At 43.2% G+C, this 25,642-nt stretch overlaps 1 protein-coding gene across 3 annotated transcripts in view; it reads right to left on the bottom strand.

Annotated features, from left to right (window-relative positions):
* Positions 1-25,642, bottom strand: part of ITPR2 (inositol 1,4,5-trisphosphate receptor type 2) — a 240,651-nt gene that overhangs the window by 14,235 nt on the left and 200,774 nt on the right. For all 3 annotated transcript variants that reach the window (XM_057370513.1, XM_057370515.1, XM_057370514.1), the window contains 8 exons: positions 25,100-25,225; positions 21,933-22,108; positions 20,464-20,628; positions 18,173-18,368; positions 15,986-16,078; positions 11,441-11,568; positions 9,925-10,090; positions 8,515-8,675 (listed from right to left, as the gene is read on the bottom strand). In XM_057370513.1, the coding sequence (XP_057226496.1) occupies positions 8,515-8,675; positions 9,925-10,090; positions 11,441-11,568; positions 15,986-16,078; positions 18,173-18,368; positions 20,464-20,628; positions 21,933-22,108; positions 25,100-25,225 (1,211 nt within the window). The remainder of the gene's footprint in view (positions 1-8,514; positions 8,676-9,924; positions 10,091-11,440; positions 11,569-15,985; positions 16,079-18,172; positions 18,369-20,463; positions 20,629-21,932; positions 22,109-25,099; positions 25,226-25,642) is intronic.

Genomic DNA, 25,642 nt, shown 5'->3' with positions numbered 1-25,642 from the left:
TTGAAATTACRTCACAGCTGTGTATTTAAAAGTGATTTCAAAGGAAAGAGGGAAATAGACGGGGTTGTGCTGGTGCTGGAACCTGTCTCTTCATGAGTTAACAAGGATGTGAGRGGCTGAGCAGAGACAAGGGTCTGTGCCATGGCCATTGCCTCCCTGAGTCGTCTGGGGGATGAAAGTCATCACCATTCCCTCACTATGGACAGCAAACCTGCCTGTGCCTGTCCAGGGCAGCACCTGCCCTGGATGCCAGCCTTTCTTTTGCTCCAGCTAATTTCTAACAAGGTAGGATCAGATCCATGGTTTCCTGTTCAAGCAGCAGCAGGATAATGATTTTATGCCCATCTGAAAAGGATGTATRTAAACATAAAACCACTAAAACCTCAAGCTTTTGCAAGGAGGTCCCAAATGAAGCCCACCTTTCYCTTTATTTACCCACGTCTCACACATCACTGAGCCGAGCAGGCCAACTGAATTATTTATGGCAGACCAAAGACCCCAGAGCTGGAAGATGCAGAGCCCTTCAAGTAGAAAAGAAGATGCTCAGCTCTCTTGAAGAATAAGAGCTTTGTGCAAAGATGCAAAGTCCTCACGTGATGCTAACTTTTCATGCTTTGAGAAACACAAATGAGCAGGAAAGCAGCTAATTAGACACGTTACTGTGATTGCTTATTTTATGAAGTGGAGAGGGAGGTGTTCAGCACTTTAATGAGATAATAGCATAGAGGCAAAATTGTACAGAGAAGCAAAAAGAGCAATGCTCTATCTACAGAAAAGAACATTATTTTTGAGCAATGAGAAAAGCAACAATAGAAAAATAACTCACTGCATAGCAGCAGAAAGAACAGTACCTCAGTTTATTCTGTACATGTAAAACCTGGACAACACTTGGATACATGAGGGTAGAGAGACTTGCCCTCATATTCCCAAGCAGTGGTTGKACCTGTGCAAAGCACAGTTTCAGCTCTATTTTAGTGACCATCACTCAATAGTGATCCCTCTGAGATCCTCTCTGGGTTAGGGGCAGAAAAAGGACTTTCTCTGGGACCTGGTGCAACTAATCCAAAGCCCTGGACTCCCCACAGGGCTGTGTCCACGTGGAAGGACACAGAGAGCTGTGTCCTACTCACTCTCCTATTTTGAGCACAACAAAAAAATAGGAGCTGTAAATCATCTATTTAGGCGGGGTTTTTTAATTGCTTATTTTACGAAAACCCTACTGCAGACAAAACCAACACTGCATTTCCTCGGAAATGAGCCTGTCTGCGAGACCTCAGATTTTATTTAGCAGCCAGCTTTTGTGCTCTTGGTATTACTGCCATGGTAAGTAATTACTCATAACGTGACATGCATCGTATCAGCCTTTTAAAAGTAATTAAGAAAAAGTTGCATTGCTTAATGATATGTACATACATCTCATCCTTGMAAGTTTGGCTTTGATAACATCTGCTAGTTTCTGGAGCAAAGCCAGCCTTTAAAAGTAAAATAACCCAGCCCTAACAATGGGAGCATTATTAGCTTCCCAAAAGCTATAAACTCCATGCCCCACTCCAGCACAACATTTGTGTGCACAAGTCCTGTAAGGAGTTTTGAGCTTGTGAGTTGCCAGATCAGAAACTTTATGTTGAACTAGAATTTATGATAATGAAGAAGCCTTAAAAATACAGTTTATTTATAGTGAGGCAGTTGAAGAGCTGCAGCTCACCGCCGCTGGCAGATTCAGCTGCAGCAGCTGAAGGGGTCACCCCAATCAGCTGGTGCCCTTTCTCCCTGCTGGAATTATCCTGCCTATAAAGAGGCAGCACAACCGGTGCCATGTCCTCTCCTCAACCAGYGCAGTTCAGACTGGCGTGACTTCAGTGGCCATCAATTTTCACATTAATACTCTGGGCTGTGAACTGCAGCAGCCCAGGAGTGAACAAACACATTCCTGCTCCTCCCTGCTCTGCTCTCGCTGCGGCAGAAAGGTCTGGTGGACATGTGGGGGAGGAAACTCCTGAAATTGTCTGGGATGAATCATCAGAGTGCATGTGAAAAGCACATGGAGTGTCTTCCCCAGATTCCAAGTGCCCGTTCTGCAGCATTTATGCTACCTTGGATTGACATTTCTCTGCTTTAGGTCATTCTCTCTAYCCATACAGTGGTTTGTGATCCTTGGATGTAATAAGAATATCTCTAGAACTAGCAGAGAAAACTTTTACCTCCAAAATTCAAAAARGTGATGGATAACAGAATAGAAAAATTTTGGATGTCAGAACTTTTTTTCTTCCTTCTCCAAAGAAGCCTTATTTTAAGAGCAGAGGTCAACAGCCCTCTTAGTACTTATTATTTTATTACATTCTTTGACAAAAATCGACAGCAGTAAAGAACAGCTTGTTCCACAAACCCCCATGCTGTCACATGCCTGTGCTGTACACTGAGCACTTTTTCAATGTCTCCACCTCTCCTGCCCGGATTTTCCTTGGAGCTGCCTCCCCTAGAACCTCCCATGTGGCCGCTCAGGGATGGCCACCGACTCTGCTGGCCATCAGGGGAGCACACCAGGGTTTGGCAATGGTGAAATGCCTTTTTCTCGTTMAGTAACCCCAGAGCAACCTCTCCCAAGGTGTGAGGGGACGGGCAGGCAGCCTCCTGACCCACAGCTGTCGGGCTCCATGGGCGCCCTTGGCTCACACCTTGGCTGTTTTGACAGTCAGCTACGTCTGCTGGGTTTGGCTAAAATGAGAAAAAGCTCCTTTGCAGGGCGTGCCAGGGACTAGACGCAAGCAGCTCTGGCTCCAGGAGAGAACTTCTCCCCTCGCCCTGCTCCTGTCCCGGGGGTCACAGCCTCATGGAGCAGTGCCTGACCCCTGGGAACAGCCAGGAGCTGCCACGGCTCACATCACACCTCCCCTCCCGAGTGGGAACACGGCAAAAGGCAGAGCAGTGAGGCAGGAGAGGAGGATGCCCAGGGAAAAGGGCTGGCGCTGCCCAGCACACAGCATGGGCAGAATGACAGCTATTGTCAGSCTTCTCAATGGCTCATTTGGCATTATTCCCAGTGCTGCTTTTGAATTTAACACCCGCTTCTGGGTATCTAATAGAAAAACAGGCAAAACCATGAGGCTGGAGGTAGGAAGAACAGAAACAGCACCAGTTCAAAGGAGCMCTAAATTCAGCTGAATATTCAAACTTCAGTATTTAGCAAACAAAACAATCAGAATGTTTCAAACACTTTTCCTCACGACATGGCTAAATGCTATTTTTATTTAAAAATTTAAAAGAAAGAATAATAATGAATAAAAAAAAGCAGACACCTTCAAAATATTTAAAATAAAGCAGTTAAAATATTTTGTCATGCGACCAATGCCAGGCCATTGCTGTGCCACAAAAGTGCTTTTAAAAGAACTGAATCAGAAGACAATTGCTCAGAATTTCAGGCTGGTGTTGCTCAACCTGTCTCTACTGCTTCCTCCCTGTCACATTGAGAGAAATAAAAGGTCCATGGTCCCAGTGACCGTAATGGAGAACAGGAGAACAGAACCTTTAATTTCTCAGCAAAGATTGCTTGGCTTTAGAGAGACAGTCTAATTCATGGCAATATCCTTTACTTTAGGAGCATAGGCTAGTTTTAGAGCAGTTTTCAGCTGACTGAGGAGTTACATAATTGCACCAATTACATCCAATTACATAATTAGGGTAAATAAGTAATAATATAATTAGGTGCTGTAATTATGTAGTTATGACAGGTAGCACTAATGCTGATAAAAGCCATTATGAAACTTGCTAAGAACTGTGGACAGAGCATGCGAGAATGAAACTTTCAGGGTTTCGTTTGCTAAAGTCTTTCATTCTTCCAATGGGCAAAATAACGAATTTAATTATTATACCAATAGCCTTTTATTTTAGCAAATGAATGAAGGCWCAAATCATAGGCTAAATCCTATCTCTATTTAGCTGCAAAAAATTCAGTAGCTAATCATATCCTTTTTTTTTAACCTCCATTTATCTATTTGCAGCTACCAAAGCTCAGGTGAAATATGCGTGTACAAATTGCACCTCTGAAAAGTGAAGTATAAAAGTTTGGACATTAACCTTCATTGTTCCAGTTATCACATTAAACTGTCTCCTCTGACAAATGGACACGAGGAACATTCAAAGATTGCTGTATCRATGTAATACAAGTTATGTGCATCTCTGGGTTTGCTAGGGATGGTGTTTCTGGTCAAACGGGTCAGATAAGCAGGGTTTTTTCTACAGGAATGAAAATTCAATAGGGGAATCATTCATGCAGGTTCTTAGTGCAAACACAAGGCATGCAGCCAGCTTTTCAAAGTTTCTGTCTCTTTAGATATTGTATAATACATGTCTGACTTCATAAAAGAGGCCTGGAGAGCAAACAAATAATAAAACCTACTGCCCTGCTTTAATATTCATTAATATTTCACCCAATAACTGATAAAAGATAGTGTGCAAGAAGAAAGGGCATGGCTGGAAGAGCTGAAGTGCTTTATTCCCACCAACATCTCCATAAAGCTTGAGGTGTATAAACTGCATATTGTCTTACAATACATTTTATGCTTGATGCTTTTTTTCTAAAAAGAAAAAAAAAAACAAACCAGAAAAATTAATACCTTTCTTTATGAAAGCTGGRTAGCTCCTGACCAATTCTGTCACTGCTCAGAACAGTATGCTAAGCACTGAAGCAAACATAGAGCTGCAGGGAAAATCAAAATCACAGGGAACGCTAGGAGTTTGCAGGGACAATGTCCACAGTCCAGAGCAAGAAAGCAAAAGAAGTGCTCTTCCCCAAGGTCTTTTGAGGCCAGAGACAGGCAGGATAATGGGAATGGCTTGAAACAAAGCATRCCTGGAACAGAAATACAAGTGAACTTGGAAACCTGCAAAAAACCTTGCCTTTGAGGGAGGGGTGTGTACAACATCACCCACATGTTTCTTTCCCATTCTTGAACTAAGRAAACTGGAGAAGTGAACTGTGATGTGTGAATAACTCCCATCCATTTTGACACTCAGCCTTTCAAATAATATTCCAAAACAAGAAAACCACARTACTCCTGTTTTTTTATCTGCTGTGCTATCAACAAGCCTTCGAACCAGAAGCTTCACTGTTTGCTGGACAAATGATATATAGAAAAGACTGAAAGTCACATTTTTGGGTTCTGATGAGACTGGGCAATGGAGAAAAGAGACAATCAGAAATTGCAGATGCTTTTCCCAGTGCTTAGTTAATGCAAATAATTATTCCAATGTTACTTTTTGCAATACATCGTACAACAGGAGTAGGCAAATGCAAATATTGATTGGTTCCTAATCGCAGTTTAGGGGCAGTGAGTGTGATACTTGAGATAAATTCTACCATTAAAGTTACTGCAATATACTCCAAAAATTTGATCTATGTGTATTTAAAGATAGAGCTGAACCCTGAAGATTGAATTTGGGTAGAAGTTCTCTTTAAGTGATCTGACTATGAAAACACAGAATTGGGGTTTGATCTGTCAAAGCTACAGAGGCAGCCAGAGAAGGCCTTCCTAATAATAACAAAAATGAATAGAATGAAGAGAGTTCTTCCAGGAGCATGATTCACAGTTTTTTCAGCCATATTCTATACAATATGAAATATAAAATCTCATTCCACCTTGTCCTTTTCAAACGGGTCCTGAGGCTGCCCGGCTATTCCAACCGCCCTATATTTGTAAGTATTTCCTGCAATCCCATACACTCCCAGTAAGCCTTTTCCAGCAATGAGTCGGTTCCACTGGCAAACCCCTTGTGAAAGGTTAATTTGAAGTCTCTTTTCTGCCAATCCTAACCAGGATGTGGTGTCTTACCCGGGACGCAGTCACCTCTCCCAGCATCACAAAGGTGTTTGCTCAGCTTTCAGGCTGTCACAGAGCCGAATCTGCTTTTCTTTCTGTCTTCATGACAAAAGCCATACTCAGGCTTAATTACTGCATGGAATTAGTGCATAGAATGCACTCCTGGAATCTCGCATGCCTGTGGTGTAATTTCATTACTATCAGGCTGTGTTTGAGACACAGCAAACACATTTGCTACAGCAGCTCATACATTTGACAGCTGCAAAACCACCTCTGAGAGTTTCCCTTTTGACTCTTYTATAGGTCCTGAGCAAARCTGTATCTAATCTCTCTAAATCTCRTCTTCCAGTCAAATATCATACTCCACTCTTCCAGTCAGATTATTTTCTTTAATTTCTTCGTATTCCTTGTAGCTTGTGAAATACAGTAAATTCTCTGGCTCCAAGAGAAAGCGTCCTTTTTAAATTCACTTAACAAGTTCCAATCGCTTCTGCTATGCAACRCTGCTGCAGCACACCTTCCCTGGATTTTGTACAGGGAATTTAAACTACACAAAGACACAACTACTGATCTCATACCAGACACCTGTACTTTGTTCAAACATTAATTTCTCTTTTCTTTTTTTCTACCACTCCACCATTTATACTTTCAGTCCCTGTAAGCTTTACACTTCTAGGTCCATAGACCTCTCCCATCTTCCAGAATAACCTTTAACTTTATATATATACTCATGGAAAAAACAAGTCTTCCTTCAGAGAGTTTAATAATCCCAAAATCTGGATTACTGCTAACCACTTAAACCACCAGCATTCTGCCACAGAGCAACAGGGGCTTTGAGAAATCAGTTGAGTGCTTGAGGTCACTTGAGATTTTGGTGTTTTTCTGTTAGTATTCTAGATATTCAAACAGGAGTTCCAKCCATTGATGCAGAAGTAAAAKACATTAGTGAATTACACATCAGAAAAGTCAAACCACTGCTGCCACAGGATGAATAYACTTACCATGAATATTAATGCATCTCTTGGAATGAAACATTAATACTTAACATACATACCACAAAGTTTAAAATCTCACAAACATTGCAGGGAGAGGAGAGGAAGGATGAACAAATGAGACAAGCCCCAGAATCTGATTCCACAATTAAAGTGTATTTCTGAGACAGGCTAAAGTATTTCCACGTGTGACAGGACAACTAGCCACTRTGAATAATTTCTTGCAATGCAATAGAGTCTACAAGGATTTGCTTTAGGTTTTCTGCCACACCCACCACACTACAGAAGTGTAGATCCATCGCTGCCTACAGTACAAACACTCTGAGCTGGGCAATGAGTTGATGGTTCAAAACTGATGGAAATAGGTAGCTCCTCTGTACCTGAGCACCCAATTCCCATCACCTGCCACAGCACCTTCCCTTCTAGTGGTAATAGCAGTCACAAAAGTGCTATTTAACTGCAGCAATCAAGCACACACTCCTGTCCAAACACGACCATTTCCACTAATGTGAGTTCTTCGAGGWAAACTCTGCATAAGCCTGCACAGTGGTGGAGTCATCTCTAATTTTAGCCTGTTCCCAATTAGGCATTCTGTCTAAACCAACCATTTAGGCTCTCAATGGAGTGAGAAAGGTGAGTGASCCCAGCTATCTTGGACACCCATCTGAAGGCAGGATAAATAACCCAGYTTTCTGCACTGACAAGGCAGAAAGGAGCTGGGATCGATTGAAATCCAGCACCTGACCTGAAGACAGCTGAAGCAAAAGGAGAAGAATCTTCCCCTTGGCTAAACYGGGGACTAAAAGGCCACCCAGCATCTCAGTAATGAGGCTGGGTAGTGTGTCCAATCAAAGGCCTGATGAGGGATAACAGAGAAATAGCCTTGACAAGAAATATGGCTCCAGAAATGCATAAACAGCGAAGCCCGATGCGCTTTTGGTTACAGAATCCTCTGGGATTCAGACATATGCCAGCTCTGCAACCACAGAGCCTGGCACAGGCCCTGAGCAACACAGTACCTGCCAGCGAGTCCACAGGAAGAAAATGCTGCACCAGAATATCCCAACAGGCAGGCAGCATTCCTCAAAAATGAAGCCCTGAGCCAGGCAGCCTCGATAATCCAACCCTCTCACTCACCAGAAAGAACCCTCTCTGGCATCAGGCTGTAATCAAACACCTCTCTGGACCAGTGTCATTTCTCTGTCTGAATCCAAATGCTCTCACTGTTCACAAGGCAGTTTCTGTAGCTCTTCAAATCCCCGTGGCTGCTCGGCTTGGTCTTTTCACCAGCTTGTTCAGAGCAGCCATAGGAGAAAAGCAGCAGCYCTGAGTGCTGACCCGGCGTTTCAGTGTTCAGGAGGAGATGTTATTTTTCTGGACAGCAGCCCAGAGACACTGGACAAAGCTGGAGCAGCAGCAGATGTTATGATGCATGCTCTCCTGCCCCAGCTTTGGCTAATGAGGCAGCAGAACCCACAGAGCATGAGAGCACTGACGCCAAACCAGAGACCGCGGCCCACACCTTCATCTTTTTCATTATATTTAAGACTGGGTTTTGTTGCAGACTAAGACACGTGAAAAGATCTTTAAAAATACAGATCGATGTCTCCTATTGTTCAGAGAGAGGGTGAAAAGAAAGATATTCTCTGCTCCAGCTGCAAGAAGCATCTCTCAGTTGCATAAAGCACATGCCCAAATTGACTTACCACAATCATTTGCGCCACGTAGCTCTCCGGGCCGGTGTATTCAGTTGGATCTTTAACTTTGACAAGAACTATAAAGTACAAATAATGCCACATGTTGTGTTCTGCCTTGATATGCTCCTCAAACGAAACCGTCTTGTTATCAAATTTGTCTCTCTCCAGTCCTGCAAAAAGAGATGAACATAAAGCCAAAAAATAAACTTCAACATAAAATTACGCAAATCTGTTAAATACATTAGAGAAAGGAACCTAACTTAATTTAAAGGACCATAAATTTGAAGGATCTTAATTTAAAAGCTATAACTGCCAGGCAAGAAATACCAGGCCAGAAGGCATTCCTGACAGAAGTCTTTCAATGCAGCATTTATTCTCTTTTGTGATATTTCCTCTTAATAACAATAACAATATAATAAATACGTTACGGTTTTACTGTGCCTTCTATTCTGAGGGTTATAAAGTGCTTTACAAGTGCTGGCTCTGGCTCTTTCTAGATGTATACTGGGAAGCACACAGTGTGCAATCCAGGTCCTGATCTTCCAAAGATTTATGCACACTTTCAGCATCAAGCACATAAACAGCCCCACTGAAGCTGTTTATGCACTTAAACCTGGCAGAGAGGGTGAGTCTCTGCAGCTCTGCTGTCACACAGTCTTTTTACAGGGCTGCAGGCTTGAGAAATTTTGTTTTGTTTTTTCCCTGTAATGGGTCAGATCCTCGAAGAAGAATAGCGGAAGTGAGGAATGGGAGGAACCACCAATGTTTGCCTCCATGTCACCACTCTCCTCCCCAGATCTCTTGTCCACAGACACTAAAGATGCTGTGCTCTGTACAGCATTCATCCCTGTCAGCACAACCATGGAAACGGCACCCAGCCTACAAAAAAGCAGGTATTTCTGAAGTCCCCCAGGGAGTGAAGGTCTGCCCCTCTTTTGAGTGCACTTCAAAATACGTGTGATTTATCCGTGGGCTTTGTGGGGATGATTTCCACCGAATTCGTTTGTTCCCTGCTTCCTATCACCTCCTGAAATCGGCAGTTTTTGCCGATGCTCCCCTTCTGGAATGCACTGTGCTGTGAAATAGAAGCTGCCTTTCATCTGCAGCACGCTCTGTGAAGCAAAGTCAGCAGCTGCCCCATCTCCATCAGTGGTGGCGATGCAAGCGTGAGACACAGCTCTTCTGCCTCAGATTCTGGGTGGAGACTGTGAAGCCACCTCTTAGCAAAGCTGGCTTTTGATTCAGAAACCAAATCTTTTTCCTACTGAGAGGGAATAAATTTGGAATCAAACTCTGGCTTTTTTACAGATTTTCCTTGTTGAAGATAACCATGCATGAGGTCCAAGCTTTATTTATTGAAGATTCCTTCATTTTTACTCCTTTCACCCTCAAATATCTCAAGAGGTCAGTAACACCTACCACAGATGAAACAGGTGGTCTTTAGTATCTCCTCCTTTTTCTGCTTTTCACTCCTGAGATCAGCAAATGTATCAATGATGACTCCAAAGATCAGGTTTAGAACAATAATTATGACAATGAAGTAAAACAGAAGATCATAAACAACGCGTGCAGCAAACAAGGGCTCCTGCAACAACAAGGTTGCAATAAGGTATAAAAATAGCACACCTCTGAAATATTAAACAATTTTTTCACATTAGCACAAGCAAAGCTACAGATCTTTCTTTTCATATGCCAGATTCTGCTAGCCTTACTCACAGAACCAGAGAGGGACTATCTATGTGTCCCAAATCCTTTTCCTTACCAAGACAGACTTGAAGCCACCCAATTGCTCAGTTTCCCACATATTCACGGCAATAACAGCCCTACCCTTTGTGAAGAGCTTTAATGTAATTAGCATTAAATAGCTGCTAAGTGGCAAGGATCTCTTTCAAAGTCTCTAAGTGCTTACAGACTCTGCAGAGGATAAACTTTGGTTCCTGTAAAGCCTCCCAGTCTGTGAGATAGAGTGTAGACTCCTACTACCAGCCCAGGGAGCTCTTTCATCTAGATTTGAGTTGTCTCAAATCTGCAAGCCTTGCGAGCCTTCCTGAGATCCTACTCTCTTCTGAATTTATTTATAACACATCCTTGAGTTATGGTGTGGCTTATCAAGCAAAGTGTTGCTAGATTGCCTTTATTTGTGATGTTCTTTTTGAACCTAAATAAAAATGCATAAAACCACCCAAATATTATGGAAGTCCTTAAATGAACTGAATTTTTGAGAAACTTCTGTTAGAGAAAATGTGCCACAATATACGAAATTCTGGTTTGACTTTCATGCTGATTGAGTACAAGTAAACAATGGGATCTATTCCAGGGCAGATGCCATGCTGAATATAAGCTAAAATGTCCAGGTGGAACCCCCTGGGCATCAGTTCCTGCCCGTCCCTCTGGGGCCATTGCTGGGCCCCCYGGAGCAGAGCCTGGGCCCTGCTGGGAGCCCTCCCTGCACACAGGGACACACAGGGCTCAGGGCCCCTCTCAGCTGGGGCTCCTCTCGAGGCTGAACAGCCCCAGCTCCCTCAGCCTTTCCCTGGCACAGATGCTCCAGGCCCTGAATCATCTCCGCAGCCCCCACTGGCCCTGCTCCAGGAACTCCATGTCTCCCTCATCCTAAGGATCCCAGGACTGGACACAGCTCTCCAGATGTGCCTCACAGGGCTGACTCTTCAGCAGTGCTTTGAAGGTTATGATACTCTGCTGTTTCCCACAAATGGTAAACAACTACCAAGAGATCTGCTCTTCAACTATCATCACACCAAGCTTAGCTCTTCCCATTAAATGTCCCATCTGGGATCTAAAAATTACATGGATAAATCAACTGTGTGACGTGAGATCAGACTAGATACAAGCACTGTCTATAACCTCCAAAAATTGACTTTGGCATTCACAAGATGCACAGGGAGTAATGCATTTCCTCAGCCAAAACACTCACATCTTTGGAAGGCTTTCTGAGCACGTCTCCCACACCACCACCATTCCGCAGGCCTTGGTTTAATACGGTCACAATGCACATGAGCAGAGTGTCACAGGTCCTTTCTATTCCATCCTCCTCTTCTTCACCTGCAGACAGGAGAGAGGCAGCCTCAGGGACCACAGCATCAAACAATCACACAACAAACAATGCCACATTTCTGTCAGAGACACCGACTGCAAGACACATCTGCCTCTCACATTCTTCATCCAGAACCTCATTGATCATCCCCACCCATGTGCACATCACTGCTAGTGACATACTTAGACACATCAGGCACACTTAGCCTGAAGAGAGACGGAGAAAATCACAAGCAGTGCTCCCACCAGAGCTGTTAATGACCCAGAGACACCATCTCCACTCATGGGAGCACCCCTTCTCCATGCAGTCCTCCCACTGATTTTCCAGTGGGCCCCCTAAAAATACAGCACAGACAAGAAGCAATATAAACAGAGAATTAGAAGCACATTTGTAAAAGGATTGCGTTCCTGTGAAATCATGCCTCTACCTACTTGTGTACAAGCCAAGTCATGCTAGCATTTGAAACCATTAAGGAGGGGCTGGCTTTTGAACGAGGCAATCTGTCCCCGATCTTTCCACCAGCACACGTGCCCAAGCACAGGTCTGACAGACATTAAATGAAAGGCTCTCCCTGACCTCAGCTCAAGAACTTGGACTCTGTTCTTATCTCTGCCGCAGAGCTGCTGCGTGGTTTTGGCCGAGCCACAGAGGGTACTATTGTGCAGGAGATGTTTGAACGTGCAGAGGAGCCGGGCTGGAACACCAACCCTGGGGACTCTGTCCGCCTCAGCTGGGATCCCTCCCACCACACATCACTCCCAGGCTGCGGCTGCTGCTCCTGCTTGAGCTGCTCCCTGTGTCCTGCTGGCTTGGACTGAAGGCTCAGGGCTGTGACTGCCCTTCCTCCTGCCTTCCTCTCTCTTTAGGGACACGCTCGCCTAAGCGGGGAAGGCAGCGATTCACACTCGGCTTGCTCCATGAACTCATTGTAACAAGTTTAATAAATAACAACATCCTGCTGTGAGAGTTGACTGAAACAGATATTTAACAGCCCCAAACCACCACATCTGGGGCACTGAGATAGACTCTGATAAATGGAATTGACTGCAAGCACTCGCATTACAGACAAGTAATTTGGATTTAAATTTAATTTTGGATTTGGGTTCCCAAATAGCGGTGCATGTATCCTGGCTGGGATGGGCAGGACAGCTCTGGTGTCTGCTGCTTTTGCCACCACTGCTTCTGCTCCACGAGCAAATTAAATGAGAAAGASCTCCCTATTTATGGAACTCTGAGCAAAAAGAAAAGCAAAAGCAGACATCAGGACACACTTYCCTGTTAAACTATATGGTCATTACAGACACTATTTCACAAATAATCCAGGATTTAAAAATAAATGTTTAAATATTGAAACTGAAAGGATTGAAATGAGAAACCTTTTTAATCCTGACATATCTAGATTTTTTTTTCCTAGCAAAGTGCTACCAACTAATCTTTGCTGCTGTATCCTTCCATTATTCCCTCCTTTCAAACAACACTCCATCATTTTATTTTGGAGCCGTGCTTGAGAAGGGGACCATCCACTAAATAAATTAAAAGACATGAAAAAAGATACAGCTTCTATTTCCTTTAGGTAACTACAATATTTCCACTGTTCACAGATTATATCTGGTGAACAGAAGGGATAAACCAGGGCTGAGAGCTGGAAAGGAGGGAGTTACCCACCAGCAGCCCTAACAGACARCTCTCCATGCCCACTGAGATGCTAATTCAGAGCAAGCCAGGCTTCAGAGAAACAAGAGACATCACCTTGCACATCTTGCAACACAGAGTCAGCACGCCACACTACATCCAGAAAAGCAAGCTCAGGCTGCAAGATCTTTGTCAAAGAATCAGACAGCCCAAAGTTGGCAGAAACCTCTGGTGCAGCAATGGAGCTGTGAGGAGTATGCAGACATCCTTTTTTCTGTTCTATTTCCACTCCCAGATGAGGATCAACAAGAACTGCCTTCAACCCGGGAGCTAGGCATTCCTATAGGCACATGTTCTGCCTCAGCTGCTCTGTCTTCAATGCTCRAAAGCTTTCACCCAGRCTCARCCCCTCTAGTCACCAGCTATGCCCMTACTTGAAAGAAAGGAGCAGATCTGTAGAGAGGATTGTTGTTAAGGACCCAATATTGACACTATTTGAGGTTCAGGGGGTTTTATTTGCAAGCAGTTCCACCCTGGAGAGTGCCTGGTGAGTGTCTGGACAGCATTAGGCAGGCTGTCTTCTGAATAAATTCAATTCAAAGGCAAAGTTGGTTAAGCACTAAGACCACTCCACAATGTTATTCACAGGGCAGGAGAAGGAATAATAGGAAGATTTACTTCAAAAATCCTCAATTGATGTCCCACAGCTACCTGGGCCACACAAGCACATCAGGTGAGACACGCCTGTGCCCACGCAGACCCAGTGGAACCCACACAGAGCAGGAGTGGGGCTGCAAGGGGAATGAGCCTTTGGAAATGTCCCCTTTGGAAATATCCCTACACAGATATCTGTGTACTGTGGAACAGGTCTTTAGGGGCCAAGGAGAAATGTACTGGAGGATGTGAAACTCYTTTAAGTGCTCTGGCACTTCACCAGGCATAGACTGGTGGTATGGTAATGTTTCTGGAGTGGAGAAGGGGAGATTCCAAGGCAAGTGAGATGAAGTATTTTTCTGCTAACAGCCCAGAGCAGCAGTGAAGAGCAGCTGCAGAGAGGGGAGGTCTCTGGGCAGAGCACATGGGCTCCCAGGGAACTCCCTCACCAGTGAGAGCAATGACCGGCACAGGCTCAGCCAGCGAAATCCAAAGCAAGAGCAGAGTCCCATCAGCAAAATGACYAGAAGGGATCTGATCTGAAAAGCAACATAATTCATGTCTCACYTGGGACCTGAGGTGCCACTGAGAACACTTTGTTTCCTACACACCACTGCAGACTGGTACTACAATGAGAAACCCCCCAAATCTCATGGAATCATAGCACCATTAAGGCTGGAAAAGACATCTGAGACCGAGTCCCACCATTAACCTAACCTTGCCACGTTCACAACTAAACCTCATCCCAAGGGCCACATCCATGCCTCTTGAATGCTTCCAGGGACGGTGATTTCATGCCTTTGCATTCTGCCACACTCACACTTTTGTCAGAGGGGAAATCTGTCCCAGGAAAAGACAGAAAGTAGAACAATTATATTTGACCAGGTGGCTAACGTGAGAAAAACTGGTCTTGCTGAATGTTGGTGGCTTTTAATGTTACTGGATAATTACAATTTCTTGAAGTGAGAGTGTACTTAGATGTTTTGTTCATCAACRAAAGCCCTCTTTCGTTATGGCTTGATTTTAAAGGAACAGTACCCAAACTGTAAGAAATGTGAGATTTCTATCATTTAAAGAACTTGGCAAAAGCCACAGTGCATGTCTTTGACTGATTGATTACTCTTTGAATGCAGCAGCTTTGCCAATAGCTCTTAGACTGTTTTCTCTATCTAGTCAGACAGCTTYCCATGTTGTTTATGAGGCCTGTTTACACACCAGCTGGGGAGAAAAAGCCTACTTTTATAGCCCTCTCCCTGAAGCCTTTGATCCTAAAAACTCAAAAATTAGCAGTGGAAGAATAGAGCTTATGAAACAACATTATACTGGCATTTAGGAAGGGACCATTTATTTCCTCCGTTTCAGCCCCCAGCAACCACAGGCAACTGTGACAATAAATATTTCAAGCCTGCAGACCATCCACGGTGCACTCACCTCCACTGCAATGGCCACAACACATTAAACCAACCTCAATGTCTCTAGTGAAAGCCCAGTCAGCTCAGCCAGACTGTGCCTCGTGGAAAGAGAGAAGGCAGACAGACACGTGGGCCTGGATCTGGGTTCCTGGGTCTTCTGGTACAGCCCTGGCCCAGATGCATGTAGAAAAAATACACGAAAGCTGGCTGATATATATGCTGTGCCATGCAAATGAATTTCTGTGGCCCTGACTCAATCAAAGAGTCGCTCAGTGCATGCAGGTGAGGATGCTGCAGACAAGTTTTTTCTCTCAGCTAAGTCACTTGGCAAGAAGCAACCTGTACATTTGAGCATAATGATTCAGCAAGCTCTTTTAATAACAAAATTAATGTCAGTGCATTTGGAAATCAGGTGTGGGAAGCGCTCCCATTAACAGCAAAGCTGCCAACTAAGCYCCAAGCCCTGCAGAAGTTGAGCACTTCTGACTCACAACAATGATCATCACTTCTCACGCCGGCAGAAGTCTCTGAAYAGCAAAACACAAATCAGAGAGTCAYAGAATGGACTGGTTGGAAGKGACCAYAAAAATCATCTCATTCCAGCCCCCTGCCATGGGCAGGGACACCTTCCACTATCCCAGGTGGCTGAAAGCCCCATCCACTGGCCTTGAGCACTGCCAAGGATCCCTTGGTTCTCGGTGATCATCAGTCTGAGTTCTGTACTAACCTGGGTTAAGAGCTGGGATGCTTGTGGAACAGTTCTCTTTAGCACAGGCTCCCATCATTGATGTCAGGGTTGTAGTGGGAACTTCACCAGCGCCTGTGGAAAAAGCAGGATGTTGACAAAGAGACAGGTACTACGCCGGTGTTAAGTTTTAAATTGTTATTTTCCAGAAGCGAATCACCAGGTTAGAGAGTTAAGAAGAAAAAACAGAACAAATTACACCAGCRATTCCTCCCTCCTCAAAAGAGTCTGCCTCAACAGCTCAAAGCAATCACAGTGAACAAAAACACAGTTTTATATTTACTGTAGATCACAGCTATTCCTATTTCATCTCCTGAAATTAATGAATCTACATCAAATGCGGCTGCTTCTGGTGAGAACAAAATATATTCAAAGCAAGAAACAACTGTCAGATATGAAAATAATGTCAGTTTTTAAAACCATTAGATAAATTATTCACAAAAGCTGACAAGAAGGACACCAAGCTGATGTTCAGTTATCCTGAATGTAGAATATTTAAGGGTTTTCAAGGATTATAACACAGTTTGGTACTCATTTGTAAATATGTATGGGTTTGTGTAAAACACTAATTTAACATTCCCAAAGTGGTAAATGTGTACATCAGCTTGATTTTATCAAACCAATTTTATCTTGCGCATCTTCAACAAATTTCTGCATTTCAAATTACAGATGCAAAAAGGTTTAAGGAGAAAAAAAATGAAGGCAAAACCATACAACAAAATCATAGTCTAAGACAGTATGTGTAATGCAGAAAACATGCACTCTGACTTACTTTCTGCTACTTTATAAAGAAAAAATTTAAAGCACTTGTCCTGGGAAGCATAATGTTCCATCAACATGTAGTCAGCATATTTTCTTGGTGAGTTTTTGATCAGAAATGGCAACGTATGAAGCCAGAAGAACATACCCACACCACAAAAATCTGCCAAGAGCTCAACAGAAGCAACACAAACGCATCGGAGCTGCTGCCCTGAATCAGATCACATCTGGGTGTAGCCTGTTTTATTAAGGTGGTCACAACTACCTTTTAAAGTCACACTTCACACCCTAAGTTCTGTCCCAAAAATGAATGGTAAGACAAGTGTAAGACAATTTAGCCCCTAAAGGATAATCAGTGGCAAAAAAAAAAAAAAAACAAACAAAAACGGCATGTTAAAGAAACCTGTCAAGTTTGGATTTTTTTCTCATATGGTTTCAAACCAGCTGTAGAAGTACACCAGGCCCATGAGTCTTGAATGACCTTTGCCTTGTTTGTGAGCTTTAAATCCTGAAAAAACAACTTCAGGAAAAGGCTGGCAAACACTGAGTGCACACAGTCCCGGCTGGATTCCGCCAGTTCTGTGCTTGAGTGCATGTCTGAAGAGCTCAGCATTTGGGAAAATCATGCCTCTAGGAATTTAATCACAAGCTATTCTCAGGTATTTCTATGCAGCCAGTTACTCCCCTACCCATGCTCCCAGCAGGCTGGTTGGCAGCACACACAAAGCTCTCAACAGACCAAACCTGGCTCTTTTCTAGCAAAATAAGTTTGTAACTCTCTATTCACTTTGCTAAAGTCTCTTATTCCAGAAAGCTGAAATCCTGGCCTTCCAAAAACTGGTTCATAACCTCCCAATGACTTTACTGAAGCTAGGATTACACACTAATGATAATGTTGACAAAAAACACACTTAATTTAAAGATGCTCCAGGAGATATCCTATCAGTAGAAGTGTGGATTCTGTAATAAATTTCTACTGGATGATTCTTAAAAAGCAATGAAATGAATACAGCTTCTGAACATGTTAAGATCACATGCCTCATAGTSTGTACAGAAATTAGTATGAGCTGCTTTCAAGGTGGGATGAGAACAATAAAATCCACTTTGAGCTACTTTTCCAAACACTTAAGAAGTACAGATTTTTTTTTTAATGTTATCACGAGTTTGTGAAGCAAACATAATAAATCAAATGTGTTAGATTTTAGTATTTCAACAAATAAGCCCAGACTAAAACAACCCTGCACACATTAAATTTTACACAGAGACTTAATTGAATTCTAAGGTATGTGGAATTAGTTCTGCTCTCACACAGGCACAAATAAAAGGAATTTGATGTTCTTAGATGAAAAGTTAGGTTGGGCAGACAGAAGGGTGTATGTCGAAAGCAAATTTTAATACAAAAACCAATACCTGCAGCAGGGGTCCTGATTCTCAACCTGTCAACCTCCATGATGAAGTCATCTTTCAGGAAGAGGAAGCCAATGATGGAGAAGAGATAAACCAGGATGAGYGCTAGCACTGCAGTGAGGATAATTGAACGGCCATTCCGGGTAACACTTTTTATCACATTCAGCAATGTCTCCTCTCTGTACACCAGATCAAACAGCTGGGAAAGGCACACAGGAGAGGAAAAATGAATACAAATGAGGCAATATATAGATGTTGCATAGGAAAACAGTCTGAACAATTGAAACATGTATTGAGCCATGTTCTACATTCTCAGCTTCATAAACTCACATTGATTTCAGTGGGAGCTGGGTATGCTTTTGGAGGCGGAAATCTAGTACAGAACTTTGAATTTTAAAATAAATTATAGCAAAATCCAAAGCCACAAAGTATATTTGAGCCTGACCCAGATATGGACAATACACATCAACAAGATCTATTGTTTCCCCATATTCAAAACCAAGCTAGATTACAATTGTTAAAATGTCTTCATCCTATGGATCTATAGTTACAAACTGATTTCTCATGTTCTCTTTCATCTGACAAACATGCATAAGCTGCAACTCACAAATGCACTCAYACATGTAAGTAATTACATGTTTGTAAAATGTTTCTTTGAGCTCATGGCATCATTTAAATGTCACATGGACAAGAATTGGGGCCACCTCTTTTTAGGACAAAGTTAAATTCATGCACTGTTTGCATGAAACTGTTCTTCTTTACCCTGCAATATATGCTTTCCTGGTATTTAACTTTAAAGGAAAGTATATATTAAGATAATATTGCTTTAAATGTCAAAAGCCTAAACCACCAATTAAATGTGACAGGAGCTTTACAAAAACCTGTAACTTTTTTCCCTCTTACAATTTTCTTGATGTTCTGTAGTGCTTTGGACCTTATCTATAATGTATGTATTTCTACTTCCGAACATTCAGATTAGATATCAAGTGACACACTATGATTTATCAAAATGCTCCACAGAAGAAGGTATTAGCCACAATTTATAAGATCTGAAATCCACAGCTTTGTGAAAGGATTAATAAYAAAGGAAGAAAGAGGAGAGGCAGTTATCATTCATTCCATACAAGGCAAAAAATGAGGAACAAATATTAGAGTTTAGACCACATTCATTACTGAATGAACACCTGGAAGCAACCTGGGAATGTGGATAATGTCCATGAATYATGGACATTCGTCAATAGCAGCCACTGAAAAAAAAGTAAATACATGAAATGTTTCTTGAGCTGCTTGACACTTTGCAAAGCATTTTAAAATAGAGATCACCTTATTCATTGAAGGAACAGCAGATAATTCATGCATTTTTTTAAGCAGGACAGTTATATCCATTTAAAGAGGGTTCTGCAGCTACAGCCACAATCTTGGCTCCTTTGAAATCTGCCCAAACGTTGAAGCAGACTTTAATGTAAAGATCTGTAAAGTCTGACTTCAACAGGCGCTCTACCTGAATAAGCACTGAAACCCTGAAAATTTTAGTGTGCTTAACACATCTTTGAAATGCTGGGAGTTCACCACTGTTCAGGAAGCTGAGAAAAAATACAACAGGGAAGTGAACCCATGTAAATGACCACAGTTTAGTCAGTCTCCCTACAAGTTTCACACGTTCCAGTATAGAGCAAAAGGATTAGCAAACAAGAGCAGTGAAACACCTTTTRCTGCTACTCAGCATGAAGGGAGCAGTTAGTGGAGTTTAGCATAATTTTGTGTGATTCATTTTCACTGCACCTGTACCACTTTATTAAAAGGCATTCCATCTGGATAATGGCAACGAAAGAAAATGAAGTGGGATACATTTCAAGTGATGAATCTTCCTGCTACACCAGAGGCATGCCATCCCCATTTCCCAAGTAATTCTTTTAAAATTTATTGGCGATGAGGAATGTGATCCTTTGGTATGGGTATGAGGCACACACCATCGGAAACTGCCCCTGAAATGTTAGGACTGATATAAGATGCAGGAATAATAGACACAGAACAGGGAGAAAGCTGGGAGAAAGGAGTGGGCTGTGTGATGATTGCCTGAAAAGGAGAAAACTTTCACCCCTAAAACAGATAAAATAAGTCCTAACAGAAACAGGTTCTAATAAAAACAGCAGCTCCTAAGGGGCAGCAACACAACGGCGTGCTAAAAATACACGATTTGGCTTGATTGTCAGGAAGAAATTGAAGACAGCTGCATGGGTAACGGTATTTTCTATTTTTGCAAAATTTTCCCCTCCACAGCAGCACACACTTACCAGGAAGCTATAGAAGAATTCGTGCACGCAGAGGCCCAGCATGCAGACCAGGACATAGGCCACGTGGTAGAGAAAAGCCATGTCCATGATGACCGCTCTGTAGCCACGCGTGAAAGTCCCGCGGTTCCCAACAAAGCTCACCAGGAACACGATTTTGTTACAGAGCTGTGGGAGGGTGACAAAGGCTGGGTTTATTCCATCTGAAAAATCCTGTTATTTATTGTTTGGGTTGCTGCCTAGATAGGTTGGAKTGCCTAAATGCACAACCTTTAGATGGCCAAAGTGAGGTGAGAGAAATCCAGCTCCGACAGTGCACTGGGAATGAGCCCATGAGGGTGAGTGGAAGTACATCCTCTCCAACAGTGCACTGTGCCTCATTACACTRTGATTTATTCCTATAACATTAGTGAATAGGTGGGCAGGATTAATGTCACGAGGCATTAAAAATTGACTGGGGACTGAACTCCCAACAATTTTGAGTTTAGACATGAGACTATGTAAGAGCAGCTAGGCATGCTACTACCAAGAGAACAATAGTAACACAACAGAAAGTGTGTGGGGGGGTGTGTGAGATCTATTTCCTTCAGATTGTGTTCTTCAATATAAAAAAATCCCCAAAAAAACCCTGTCAGAACTGAGGACATTTTTGAAGTATAGCATTTAAACAACAGCATCAGATTCTCTGTGGCTCCCGAGCTCTGCCTGCACAGCAGCAGCAGTGCAGAAGTGAGCAGGAAAGGATCTCACCTCATCTCTGTGCCTGTCCAGGACAAGGAATGAGGACTCAACACGACTCCTTTGTTCAGGGACAAGTGCTGTTTACTTGCCTTTACCTTTGACTATATGTCTGGGTATTTTTAAGTATGTGAAATTCTCACATATAGAACTGGTGGCAAACAGCCCAATACTTCATGCTGGGGTGAATTAGAGCTGTAGCAGTCAGGCAGAAATTTAAATAGATGACTTGTGAGCACGACTGTGTATCTTACCAAGCTCAGTAAGCATGCATACTTATTCATGTATTAGTTAAGAGATTTGGCAAAGGGCTGACAGAATTTTTAATTTTGAAAACTCTTTTCTTCCTGAAAATTTATTTAAGGTCTCAGAAACCTTTCACAAACTTGTGCCAATAGCACTGAGCATCCTGGTAGGGAAAATTATTCTTTTAACATGAGCAACTGCAGATTTTATTGCCCTTATACAGCAGTATTTCTTTAAATTTCRTATTGTTTTTGTTTTTAAAATATTTGCATATGCACAAAATTAAACCAGCTTTTTTTCTTAGCTTCCCACTTTGCTGACACTGCTGTTTCAGAATGACTGAAAATGATTTATTTTTTTTGGCTTAACCAATGAACCAGAAAAAGAAGTTTTTGCRCAGCTCTAATCAAAAGGATTTTTTAACAGGAGACCCTTAATATCTTTCCTTCTGCTGAAAGGGAAATTCTGCTTGCTTTTGAAGTACTTACATTAGCAGCACCAAGGAGTATCAAGGTAGGGCCCAGCCCTATAGTATATATAGACCTGAGAATAACAGACACCAAAAAGGGTCGAATGCCAACAGGCTTGGAGATGAAAAACAGCATTGCTGTGCAAAACGCCACTGCTATCCAGAGGAGCACGGAAAACAACGGTGAGAGCGTGCCTGTACGGAGGAGAAAGGGAGATTTGAGAAAGGCATCTTTGGAGACTCCATTTTCCCCAAGAAATGGATCCAGAAGATCAATTCCTTTGCCAGTAGAGCTAACAAAAGCATGATTCACGCATCACAACCGCTGACCACAGCTTGCCCTAATTGCAGCAAGAGCTATTATTCTCAGAGTATTGTTGCTTTTTGCACAGGTAATAATAAGAGCAGCTAATGAAATTTCCATTAAAATCCAGGGAGTGCTCAGAGATGGAACAGTTTACCCTTCTCCTGGAGCAAGGCACTAATCAGCTCCCTTCTGCAGGGATCATTAGGGCTCTCCGGTCTGATTCCATGATTGCTCAGCTACAGAAATAGCCGGTGCTGGGGGCAGCACAGCGAGCGGTAGCGCGCTGCAGTGCCACGTTTCCAGCCCCGGCTCCCGAAAAAGCAGCTCCCTGCCGCCGAAGGGCTGCGGGTGTTCGGCGGGAGCCTCCGCCCCCGCACGGGAGCACTCGGCACAGCGGGAGCAGCCACGGGCAGGGAGGGACAGGCGGCATCTGCAGCGCCCGGAGCGGCTGTGCTGGCTCCGGGGAGGCAGCGGGTCCCGGGTGCTGCGGGCGTGGCCGCCGCCAGTCCCCGCTGCTCTGCAAGATGCTGGCCCYGGGCGCTCCCCCAGCTTTGAGCGATGCCCCTGTTTTCCCTCTGTCCTCTGCTTAAAGCCCTGGAAACACACCATGTTGCTGTGATATAAAAAGCACATTCAGATCTCAGGGCACTGTCACACTTGTACACTGACTTCTATTGTTACGGGATGAACCGAGAGGTCAGTGACGGGGGAGAAGGGAATAGAAAATTTAGCTAGACTCACAATAGAAATCATGCTATCTCTTTGGCAACAGATACACAGCTGAGCGGCATCACTGGGATTAGAAAACAATGAGATGAGGCCCWAGCCTCAACGTTCAGATGGTATCCAAACTTTTCCAAAGTTCAGGAGCATTTATATCCCTGGCAGGAGGTTCAAGGTCAGCTCTGTGAGAYAGCTTCTTTGCCAACAAGATTTGGAAACTTTTAATGGATCCTAAAAAATAATTCTGAAGCCAATCCGAAGTTCTCTGTGGTTCTTTCACGAAACAGTTTTCCCTCTTCCCTACTGCAGGTCCAGCAATTTCATGCTGCAGGACCCACACAGACAGACAGGCATCCTGGAGGCAAGGAGTCTTCACAGAATCATGGTTTGGGTTGGAAGGGACCTGAAAGATCATCTTGTTCCACCACCCTGCCGTGGGCAGGGACACCTTCCACTATCCAGCTTGCTCCAAGCCCTGTCCCACCTGGCCTTGGACACTTCCAGGGATGGGGCAGCCACAGCTTCTCTGGGCAACCCGTGCCAAGAATTTTTTCCTAATATCTAAACTACACCTCCTCTCTRTCAATGTGAAGCCATTCCCCTTTGTCCTGTCACWAMGTKYTCTAATCTCYCTTTATTCTTTCTTTTAGGCCCCCTTCAGGAACTGTCTTCAGGTGGAGCAATTTTGCTTATGTCATATTACATAACAATTGCAGGTACCTATTAAAAGGCAGCATTTTGGGATGATTAGATCATCCCCAGTACCTCAGACAGGTGAGTAGAGGAACGGGAAAAATGGGAGACAAATTCCAGCTGTTGAATCAGGCTTTGGTGGAAGGGGAGGCTAGAAATAAGGAGGTGGCCTCATGATCTGCTGATCTGATCTGACCACACCTATTCCTTATTGCTCAGGAGTCCCTTTGGCTTTACACGCACCAGGAGCTGGAATCCTGAAATGCGCTATCACTGGATTACTGGGGCCACTTAAACTAATGCCATATAAATCTGCAGTTCAGAATAAGTATTAATACCCACTGATTGCAGACTAGAGGATTTCCACAAGTATAGATTAGCTAAAATTCAGTAGCTTAAAAGGTTTATTTTTAACCCTTTGTTTCTCCTCTTGTCTTCCATGGGCCCTAACGTGTGCGTGCTCCAACTCCCCAGTTTACAAACAGGAAAGTACTGCATGCAAATGCTTCCCTTTTCCTGGACAYAGCCCTAAAAACTCTGCTTCACTCCATGAGGCTGTGGAGCAGCATGTGACCTGCAGAGACCACCCTGTGGGGTGAGAGGGCAGCGTGGCCCCCATGCCAATGTATTTTAATCTGCTGCCTTTCTGTTTCGCCAGGCAGCAGGAATGTSTGCCGGTGCCAGCTGTGGTGTTTGTGAAAAGCACATGTATCTACTAGAAGCTGGCCTGCTTCCACCAGCCCAGTTCACATGCCATCAGACAGAGGTGACTTTCAGTCACATTACTGACTGGACACGAATCAAAGGCCCAGAGGTGAATGGCTCTGCTCCCATTGCCAGTATTCTGAACTCTTTGGTCTCCTTTATCCCAATTAAGCTCGTTTGGGCTTCAAAGAGGCCTCCTGCTATTCTGCTGCATTTATAGCAAATAATAAATTCATTAAATATTTCCTGTGACATGGGATGAAGCAAAAACAGAATTGTAAGTTTTAAGAGTATTTTTGTATAATGCATTTATCCTCTGTAACAGTTATGCCTTTTTGTTCCAATAAACAACATAGTCAAAAGCCAGCAACCTAGTTTTCAAATCATTCTATTCCATATGTTTTCAAGGCTGCAAGTCATTCAGTTTGGTCAGGCTTAAGGAATCTCTGTCCCTCTGCTGCCAGGAATCCTCCTWCAGTTCAAAAGCTGCAGCTAAATGTGTGCAGTGGGACGCTGCAATATGGCAATATAAAAAAAATTAGCTGAGATCATCTAGATAATCTTCAGCTTATGCTGTGCCTGTTTTCCTCTGCATTGTGACACACAGATCAACCACCACATTTCAGACAACATCTGGCACCTACTTAGGAGACACTAAATGGCTTCCACATATGACTGCACCTGAAGATGCAGCTTTATTTTCTACATTAGAAATGAAAACATCTAAAATTAAAAGGAAAACTAGAACCTCTACTTGCCTTCATCTCCATCATCTCCAAAAGGGTAGAACAGAGCAACTGCTAAATTGATGAACACGGCGAGGTTGAAGGAAATGCTCCCCCAGAGAGAGATGTGTCTGGAGAACCAAAACARGGCTGGATTATCTAAAAAAGGGAGAAAAACAGCAATCAGTGAACTGAGAGCAGGCAGAAATTCAATCAGCAATGGTCCCAAAGGAATTAAATACAGGTTAATGTAGAAAATATGCAGATCTTTAAAATTAACCAAAATAGACAAATATTAAACATAGGTTTGCCAAAAAACATAGTTTCAAGCAGAGCTTTTAATACAAGATCACAATACAGTTTATTACATACCAGAGTTTTGCCTCTGGTAGGATTTTAGGCCTGAGTATTTTGCAAAGGAGTCTTTTCAGCTGCTTCTGAAATTGCAGCCTCTGTGCATGGGGACACAAAATCAAGCCCACAAATAGATTTTRGCACTCTGAATGCCAGTCAACCAGAACACCCAGAATGGGTCATCCAGATGACCTATTTGGACCAAGTACACTGATGACATGC

This window comes from Malurus melanocephalus, unplaced genomic scaffold, assembly GCF_030028575.1.
Source record: "Malurus melanocephalus ecotype Western Australia unplaced genomic scaffold, MMel_1.1 scaffold_128, whole genome shotgun sequence".
Lineage (NCBI taxonomy): Eukaryota > Metazoa > Chordata > Aves > Passeriformes > Maluridae > Malurus > Malurus melanocephalus.
Note: the sequence above shows the minus strand (reverse complement) of the source record. Positions and strands in the feature narration are given on the sequence as shown.